Here is a 10572-nt window from a genome sequence, read left to right as displayed (position 1 = left end):
ATGCCGACGACGGAGAAAATGGGTTGGAAGCTGCCGGAGTGTTGCAACGGGGAGACCGAAGGGATGATGAAGAACAGTTGGAGCTTAGGTAGAGATGAAATTGAGGAAGAAGAGAGAAAACATGTTGGAGGAGGAAGAATAAGAGAGAGAAGGAGATGGAGGAAGAAAAAAAAAGATAAAAAGTGATCGATAGGTGTCAGTAAAGAAAATAGTAGTATTGTAAATATAAAACTTAACAAATAGTATATAAGTAAACATCAAATAGTAAAAATGTTAAAAAATCCGCTTGACAATATTTTTGTAATAAATGTGTCAATTTTGGCATTTTGTGTAAAATTTCCTTAATTTTAGGCCTTTTGGTTTAAATTTTTACAAGTCGCGGTTTAAATTTTAAGGCTTGTGGTTTAAATATTAAAGAGTGATGATTTATATTTTAAGCTTTGTGGTTTACATTTTGAAGAGTTGAAGTTTAAATTTTAAGGCTTGAGGTTAAAATTTTAAAGGGTTGTGATCTATATTTTATGTCTTCAGGTTTATATTTTAAATGATTGTTGTTTACATTTTAAGATTGAAGAAATGACATGTTATATGAGATTTTTAATAGAGTGTGCAAAAATATGGCTTTTTTTTCAAAAAAAGTTAATCTATGGCTTTTTTTTTAAGAATTTTCACTTTTATGTGTTTATTTTCCCATATTTTTGTATAAAAGTTGGTTTATGCCATAGTTTTACTCTTAATCAAATTTGGAATGCTATGTTTGTAATTTGATTATTTTTTTTTAGGTTATTTGTTTTTTATATTATTAATTTTATATTAAATTTTTCTTTGGTTGTTTTGCAAATTCTTTTTTTGTAATATGAATTGTTTTTAAAATTATTATTTATTTATTATAAACATGTTTTTTTTAAGATTGTACATTTTTTTTTTCAAATCCTGGGTAGAGTAACTAGTTACTTGATTGATCTTAAAAAAAATTCTAGAGCTAGGTTAAATAGCATGCACCAGGAGGGGTAACCAGTTATCCTGAGATGAGTAATTTTCTGCCATAAGAGGGGTAACCAATTACCTAAGAGGGGTGACGAGTTACTCATATTAAATATGAAAAGAAACATCAAATTTGAAGAAAAAAAATGGAAGAACACTTCATTAAAAAAGGAAGAAGAAGTAACTATGATTTTAGTATCATAAGTAACTAGTTACCATAAATATACATACACCAGAACGTGAAAGTAACTAGTTACCATCAGAAATATATACACAAATAATGTGAAGGTAACCAGTTGCCCATTCACGTTTTCATATTTTTATTAGTTTTATTTCCAAATTTTGGTATTCCTATAAGTGTTACAGTAATAAGAAAATGTTGAAAAAATTGATTTGAATTTTTTTTACATATAGTGGAAAAAACTATAAAAAAAATTACAATAATAAAAGATAATAAATAAAAAAATAGTAGAATAATTATGTAATGTTAAAATATATGTGTGAAAAAAAAAAGAAATAGAATGAGAAAAGAATAAGTACAAAAATGAAAAAAAATAAAAGAAATGATGAATGAAAAAAAAATAGATGAATAAATAAGAATGAAAAGAAGAATAAGAAAAATAATGGAAAAATGAAAAGAAAAAAAATATGAATGAAAAAATTGGTAGAAAAAAATGGAAGAAGAAAAAAAAAGCTCATATGTGTGAAAAAAGAAAAAAAAATAGAAGGAGAAAATAATAAATACAAAAATAAAATGAAAAAATATGAAAAAAAAAATACAAATGAAAGAAAAAAAATAGATAAATGAATAAAAATAAAAAAAAAAAAAAGAAGAAGAATGAAAAAATGGAAAGAAAAAAAATGAAGGAAAAAATTGGTAGAAAAAAAAAAGAAAAAGGAAAAAATGGAAGAAAAAACAAGGGAAAAAAAAAAGAAAAAAAAAGAAAAAAATGATGGAAAAAAATAAAAATAAAATTATCTTCAAAATCAAAGAAAACATAACTATGATAAAAAAAATGTGACATTTCCATATTTTAGTTAGCTATTAATTGTGTTTCCCATACTTTAACTTTTTCTTTAATAAATTTTCCATACAAATTAAGAAAAGTATAACTTCCATATTTTTGCACATTAATGGTATAAAAACCATATTTTTGAAAAATTCCCTTTAAGATTTATGATTTACATATTAAGCATTGATTTTTACATTTTAAAGAATAATTTTTCATAAATCGAAAATATTTCTATAAATATAGTTGTCACACATATATATGACATACTACAATTAGAATATATTTCCAATTTAAACACATATAATACACATTACAACAACAGTTAGAACCATGTGCTCAAATAAGGGTAATTTGAGAATCTCATGATTATAATAGGTAAATAAATATATTTAGTGTCTAATTTTAGTTAGCTACTCGTAAAAGTAGGTAATTCTTAACTTTTTCTCGATCAAAAGAATACAAAATAAATCAAATCAAACTTAGTAAATTGGGCTACAATAAATCAAACTTAGTAAATTGGGCTACACAGAAGATGATTCAAATTTAAAAATATGTATATATATATATATATATGTATGTATATATATATAGGATAATTTTTCTATAGGGGCTTCACTTTAATCCCTACTGGTGGGGCTCTCAGTGTTCTCAACCCGCGAATAATTTTCGGTGCGATTTTTTTTATGACCATGTATATTGTAGCTATTTGGAGCATCCTGCAAATTTTCAGAAAATTTCGAATAGTTTACTGTACTGAAAACTAAGTTCAAACATGTTGTTGCACCCGTGACTAATTTTTTTATACGAGTGGAAATCAATATGTTTGAACCTAGTTTTCGGTACTGTAAACTATTCGGAATTTTCTGAAAATTTGCAGATGCTCTAAATAGCTACAATATACAAGGTCATAAAAAAAAATCGCGTCGAAAACGGTTCACGGATTGAAAAACACTGAGAAACCCTCTGATTTTTCTATTTATCATTTTTTATTTGTATACTGAATGTAACGCTGTTAGCTGTCAACATTGGAAAATTTTCTCATTTTGGGGTCATTTGCCTCAAAATTTGGTAAACTTGGATGTTGAATCTTTATGCATTAAAAACCAAGCCTATAAGAACGACATCTAATTTCTATGTCAAGGTAATAGGCAATATTATATTTCAAAATTGTGGATTATGACTTTCTTTTTCTTTTATTGTATATATTCTTGCAGATACAACACCCCAGAACACAATTGAATCGGTTTGACTTAGTTATCACTCCTCAACATGACTATTATCCTTTGACCCCTCAAGGACAAGAGCAGGTTCCTCGATTTCTTAGGAAGTGGATTACTCCTCAGGAACCCCCTGGCAAGCATGTGGTGCGTAGGTCATGCCTCGAAAATGGAATCTGCTCATGCTTTATTTTTCTATCCTGCTATCTATTCTTAAGTGCTAATGTGCTATATTATTTTCTAATTTTTTTACCTGGTATTGTAATTGATCTTACCCTTTCTAAAGACAGGTCCTGACAGTGGGAGCTTTACATCAAATTGATTCCACTGCTCTTCGTAGTGCAGCTAGTACATGGCATGATGAGTTTGCACCTCTGCCAAAGCCCTTACTTGTGGTTTATGTTGGTGGGCCTACAGGTACCTTCATTTCACCCTGAATTGGTTAGTGTTTGATATATCTTTTGCTTATGAAAAATATAAATAATATAGTTCAGATTTTTGTTATAATATTTAATGCTAGAGTAATTATGTTTTGTTAAGCTTTAATTCCCGGCTTCAATAAAATGTGTTTCGACATGAAAACCAACATAAAACTTAAAAAACAAATCATATGTTTGGAACTCAGGAGTGCGTTGAACATCCTGGTAAAAAGGGCATGATTTTGACTTACCAGATTTTCTACTTATATATATATATAAATAATTTAACAGAGTCAAGACCTCCAGTTTTCTGAAAATATTAAGAACAATAAGCAGTTCTGAAATATTTGATTCAGAAATTTTTATTTGTTTTACCACTCCATTTGTATGATATCTATCACAACTTTTTTAATAGGTTGTTGTCGTTTTGGTGCGGACCTTGCAAAGCAGTTGACATCCAGTTTGCTTAGCGTTCTTGTAATCTGTGGAACTATCAAAATATGTTTTGCTGATAGGACTCCTGAAAAGGTACGTCATGCACAACATTTCTGCAGATTTGTCTTCGCTAAGTGGTGGCTATATTATATCATGTGCTGGCTGATGCTGTCATCAACATGTATCTGATAAACCTCCTATACGGTACACCTATGCTAGGAGGAAACACAATTAATGGTCAATGGCTGGTTGAATTCTTTATGGAAGTTTAGTGATTTGGTTTGATTTTTATTTAATGGCTATTTCTATTTTAATAGTTTCTGTTTTGGGTTTGTTTCCTGTTTGGGATCAAGCGTGTTTGGGTAAGTCAGGGGAATAAAAAGGGATGAGAATGAGGAGTTAGGCATGTATGATTTTGTGTAATTGAGCGCTAGCTCTTGGAGAGAAACCAGGTCTCTCGAATATCCTGGATTGTTCTTTGTTATTTCAATAAAATTCTCTCTCATTTTCCTCATTCTTGTTTTATATTTTCTGTGATATACTATCAGAGTGTATCAAGTGGCGCCGTCTGAGATTCGAATTCATGGTTCTTACTAAGATGGAAACTCGTATGGAAACAGTGGAGGGTTTAATCGCCACTGTACAAGGGGAGTTGGCTGCTGTCACAGAAAAATTGAAAGTATTACCTAGGTTGGAACAAGGAATGGCCACGGTGGTTAGTCGATTGGATCAGTTGATGCATCGCCAGAAAGACCATCGACCAGAGAATATTGTGGACGGACGTGAGCAGTCTTGCCGAGGCGGCAAGAGTGCTACCTAGGGGTAAGTTAGTTGAGATTGGGGGCAGTAGTTGGGATTCCGGTGGACAGCAACATCCACCGGCCACCCCGAGATGGGATATTCGACCACGGCGAATTGAGCTTTCGTCCTTTGACGGTGATAATCTAGATGGATGGATTCTCAAGCCAGAGAGGTATTTTTCTATTCACCGTATGACTGATACCGAGAGCTTAGAGACAGCTGTCATCAGCCTGGAAGGGGAGGCGCTGATCTGGTTTCAATGGGAGAATCGACGTCGGCCCTTCACATCTTGGAACGAATTGAAGAACCAAATGATACGACGGTTTCGACTTCTTCCTGTTGGTTCGATGTATCGCGAATTTCTCGCTCTTAAACAAACTGGTTCTATTCGTGACTATCGTACACAATTTGAACTACTGGCATCATCACTTGAGGGTATTTCAGAACAGGTTTTGGAATCAACTTTTATTAATGGGCTCCAATCTGACATAGGGTATGAAGTTACTGTTTTCGGGCCCAATGGGCTGGAGCAAGCTATGGAATTAGCCCAAAAAGTTGAAACAAAGTTGCTAGCCCAACGTCCCAAGTATTCACGCAACCTCGGTCAGCCGTCTGGTACCTCTTTATCGCCATCACCCAAGCCACTTTCTTCTTGTACGATCGCTGCTTAAGAGAATTCTGGCTTTTGTCGACTATCTGAGGCCGAATTACAACTCAAACGTGCCAAGGGCTTATGCTACAGATGTGATGAGAAGTTTTCTCCTGGTCATCGTTGCAAGAAAAGGGAGTTGCAAGTAATTTTGTTGCAAGATGGTGACCATGATGAGCTTGAAGAGACTAGTGATGAACCTGTTCTGGGAGATGAAGATTTAGAGCCAATTGGCCTTGAGAATCGAGTGGTGGAGGTCTCTATTAATTATGTGGTGGGACTTACGGCTCCAAAAACTTTCAAATTGGTTGGGCAAGTGGGTTCTCAGCCAATAGTAGTCCTCATAGACAGTGGAGCAACCCATAATTTCATCTCAACTGTCCTCATTCGAACCTTGCAGCTTCCTGTTACGGAGACAACACCTTACGGGGTTGTATTGGGCACTGGCCAAGCTACTAAAACCCAGGGAATTTGCAAAGGAGTGGCTGTGATTTTACAAGGAGTTGAAATAATTGAGGATTTTCTTCCTTTAGCATTGGGTAGTACTGATATGATTTTGGGTATTCAATGGTTAGAGACTCTGGGAGTCACCCATATCAATTGGAAGTCTCATTCTATGAAGTTTACAATTGGGAACTCATTAGTGACTTTGCAAGGTGACCCAACGCGGCACAAGACACTGGTTTCCCTCAAAACCATGATGCGCACGTTCCAACATGACGATGAGGGGCTGATTATTGAACTTGGAGCGGCTTCGATTTATGAGACTAAGGAGGACGACTTACCTGCCGGAATTGCTATGGTTTTGCATGAAGCTCAGGATGTTTTTGAGATGCCATTGGAATTGCCACCATTGAGAGGTCGAGAACACTCTATCACCCTGCGAGAGGGCACATCACCGATCAGCGTACGCCCGTATCGGTACCCACAAGCACAGAAGGATGCAATTGAACAATTAGTAAAGGACATGTTGACTGCTGGCATTGTCCAACCCAGTACAAGTCCCTTCTCGAGCCCTGTGTTGTTGGTCCATAAAAAGGATGGGAGTTGGCGATTTTGTGTCGACTACCGCGCTTTGAATCGTGAAACAGTCCCTGATAAATTTCCTATCCCTGTCATTGATGAGCTGTTGGATGAACTTCATGGCGCTACAATCTTTTCGAAACTTGACTTGAAATCTGGCTATCCTCAAATCCGTGTTCAGCCTTCGGATGTGCATAAGACAACTTTTCATACTCATGATGGACATTATGAATTTCTTGTGATGCCATTTGGTCTCACCAATGCTCCGGCGACTTTTCAGTCTTTGATGAACGAGGTATTTCACCCTCATCTTCGTCACTTTGTTTTAGTTTTTTTTTATGACATTCTCGTGTATAGTCGCAGTCTCGACGATCATGTTCGCCATTTGTCCACAGTACTCAACTACTCTCTCAACACAAACTCTATGCCAATCGTAAGAAGTGTTCATTCGCTCGTGAACAGTTGGATTACTTGGGCCATATTATTTCAAGGGAAGGGGTCGCGGTGGATCAGTCCAAGGTGCAAGCCATGTTAGAATGGCCTGAACCTAGAAACATCAAGGCTTTGCGGGGATTTTTGGGTCTCACGGGCTATTACCGCAAGTTCTTCAAAGGATATAGTGAGATAGCATGGCCATTGACGGAACAACTTAAAAAAGATAGGTTTGGATGGAATGAGGCAGCGACGAGAGCATTTGAGACTCTTAAACGTGCAATGACTCAAGTTCCAGTACTTGCAGTTCCAGATTTCAATCAACCCTTTGTGGTGGAAACCGATGCTTCGGGGTATGGGTTAGGGGCTGTTTTGATGCAAGGGCAGCGTCCAATAGCTTTTTATAGACAAGTTTTGGGTCAACAAGCGCGTCTCAAGCCTATTTATGAGAAAGAGTTGATGGAAATTGTCTTTGCTGTCCAGAAATGGCGTCCTTATTTGTTGGGACGACGCTTTGAGGTGTGTACGGATCAGCAAAGTTTGAAGTTTTTGCTAGAACAACGTATAGTCGCTCCGGAGTACCAGCGTTGGATGGCCAAGCTCATGGGCTATAGCTTTGATATTCAATATAAACCAGGGGCTGGTAATAGGGTGGTAGATGCACTTTCGAGGGTCAATCTACCAGCTGAATGTAAGAATCTGCTGCTTTCTCAGGGCATAGATTGGGAGGCTTTGCAACAAGAGCTGCAACAGGACATGTTTTTGGCTAAACTTACTTCTGATTTGCAGCAAGGACGACAAAGAGCTGCTGGATTTTCTTTGGACCATGGCAGATTGTTGTATAAAGGGTGGTTGATGTTGTCGAAGGATTGTTCCCTTGTTTCTACCATTTTACGAGTGTACCACAATTCTCCTATTGGCGGCCACTCGGGAGAGGACAAGACTTTCAAGAGAATTTTTGCTGATTTTTATTGGGTGGGGATGCGGAAATCAGTGGCGAAATGGGTACGTGAGTGTGAAATTTGTCAAAAGAATAAGACTATGAATCTGTCCCCTGCTGGGTTATTACAACCCATTGCTTTGCCTTCGCTGGTTTGGGATGCTTTGACTATGGATTTCATAGAGGGGCTGCCTCGATCTCATGGAATGGATACGATTTTGGTAGTGGTGGATAGGTTCAGCAAGTGCGCTCATTTTCTATCGCTAAAACATCCTTTCACTGCTCGTACAGTGGCTGAACTGTTCTTGAAGGAAGTAGGGCGTCTTCATGGGATCCCTTCGTCTATCATCTCAGACAGAGACAAGGTTTTTATGAGTCATTTTTGGCAAGAGTTATTCAAGTTACAAGGTACGAAACTTCACCATAGCACGACCTATCATCCCCAAACAGATGGACAATAAGAAGTGGTGAATCGTTGCTTAGAAACGTACTTACGATGTTATGCTTTTGAACAACCCCGTTCTTGGTGGCGCTGGCTGCCGTGGGCAGAGTACTGGTACAATACTTCCTTTCATACAGCATCCCAACTCACTCCTTTTAAAATTTTATATGGTCGTGACCCTCCTGCCCTTATCCGCTATAAGCAAGGAACCACTCAAGTATCTTCCGTGGATGAGTTGTTGGAAGAAAGAGATGCTCAGTTAGACGATCTTACTATGCATTTGCTTCGGGCTCAACACAAAATGAAGGACTCTGCAGACAAGAAACACAGAGATGAGCAGCTTGTGGTTGGGGAGAAGGTATTTGTTAAGCTCAAGCCTTACCAATAGAAATCTCTTGCTGCTAGGCGCAATGAGAAACTTTCTCCTCGTTTTTATGGACCATTTGAAGTGTTGGCTCGTGTAGGGGAGGTGGTCTACAAGCTGCAACTGCCTGCTACTTCCTCGGTTCACCCCGTCTTCCACATTTCTCAACTTCGTCGGGCTCACGGGGTCACTCACTCTTCGCCAGTGCTACCTCCGCAACTTAGTCCTGATTTGGAATTACTGGTGGAACCATCTGAAGTGTTGGGAGTTCGCAACAATGACAAACTGGAGTTGTTAATCAAATGGAAGGACCTGCCATTATTTGAGGCCACCTGGGAGAACTACGACACCTTATTGCAACAATTTCCTCAGTTTCACCTTGAGCACAAGGTGAAAGTTTTGGCAGCGAGTAATGATAAACCTCCTATATGGTACACCTATGCTAGGAGGAAACACAATTAATGGTCAATGGCTGGTTGAATTCTTTATGGAAGTTTAGTGATTTGGTTTGATTTTTATTTAATGGCTATTTCTATTTTAATAGTTTCTGTTTTGGGTTTGTTTCCTGTTTGGGATCAAGCGTGTTTGGGTAAGTCAGGGTAATAAAAATGGATGAGAATGAGGAGTTAGGCATGTCTGATTTTGTGTAATTGAGCGCTAGCTCTTGGAGAGAAACCAGGTCTCTCAAATATCCTGGATTGTTCTTTGTTATTTCAATAAAATTCTCTCTCATTTTCCTCATTCTTGTTTTATATTTTCTGTGATATACTATCAGAGTGTATCAGTATCTAATATTATTTTGAAGGAACTTGGTGATAATCCAAAAGTTTACATTTGGCATGGTGAAGGTAACTAAAGTTGATATCTAATGTATATGCTTATTGTTAAGCTAAAATTTCATATTTAGAAAATTAAAAATAAATGCAAAACACAATTTCACATATGCCAAGTTTATAGCATAAGATTTTATTTATTTAAGTTTAACCCATCCAAGATTATAAAAATAACCTCTTAATTACAATCCTTTTGTTTAAAGGAAATACCATTTGATTCCAATTACGATGATATTAAAATAATTTGAAATAAATTAGGGAGAATTGGGATAAATTTTGAATTGCAGCTGAACTCAGTAATTTTGGCTAACTGAGTTGCCTACATACCTTCTTTGTGAAGGATCAAGCCACTTGTAGTTCGGATTGAGATATTTTAGAATTTGAAAATAAGAATTCCGGTATATGACCATTTTCAGGAATTCTTTGCCATTTGAAAATTTGGAAAAATTCCTAGGTGGATGACCTTTTATAGAATTTTGAGATTTGTGTTTTTATACTATTTTGCGGTATTGGCGACTGCACTTAGTCTGAGCAACTAAGTTTCCTACGTATCCTTTTTTAGGAATCAAGTCAAACGTAGTTCCGATGTACGTTTGTGATGCTTTTGAAAGTTAAGAAGTGAATGACCTCTTTTTGGAATACCATTTACTATGGCTTTGAATTTTAGTGCACTTTTAATTTTGAGGTAAAATTACCATTTTTGAGATTTTGTGAGGTTAATGACCTCTTTGAAATTTTGGAATGATATTTCATCATTTGAATTGATTTTGATGAGCTCATTTGGGATTTGGAAATTTCATACCATTTCACATGGTTTTAGAATTTTATCATTTTGGTGACAATTTTATGTCTTGAAATCTCTTTATATATTTATTTTTATCAATAATTTATTTTATATATAAAGTAATTATTAAAAATCAAAATCAAAATTTTAATTGATTATTCCAAAATTTGTGGGGAATAATCTAAAATTTTATATCGGGTAATATCATTATTTTAAAATTCAAATTTTATTTTATT

At 35.8% G+C, this 10572-nt stretch overlaps 1 protein-coding gene across 1 annotated transcript; it reads left to right on the top strand.

Moving 5' to 3' along the window:
• LOC133791941 (mitochondrial fission protein ELM1-like) lies at positions 1–4640 on the top strand. Its single transcript, XM_062229849.1, has 5 exons — positions 1–123; positions 3212–3361; positions 3505–3631; positions 4049–4161; positions 4617–4640. Exons 1-5 carry the CDS (start codon positions 1–3, stop codon positions 4638–4640), a joined length of 537 nt encoding a protein of 178 aa, XP_062085833.1.
• The last annotated feature ends 5932 nt before the right edge of the window (positions 4641–10572 follow it).

This window comes from Humulus lupulus, chromosome 7 (assembly GCF_963169125.1).
Source record: "Humulus lupulus chromosome 7, drHumLupu1.1, whole genome shotgun sequence".
In the NCBI taxonomy this organism is placed as follows: domain Eukaryota; kingdom Viridiplantae; phylum Streptophyta; class Magnoliopsida; order Rosales; family Cannabaceae; genus Humulus; species Humulus lupulus.
The sequence above is the reverse complement of the archived record's forward strand: the minus strand, read 5'-3'. Positions and strand labels throughout refer to the sequence as shown.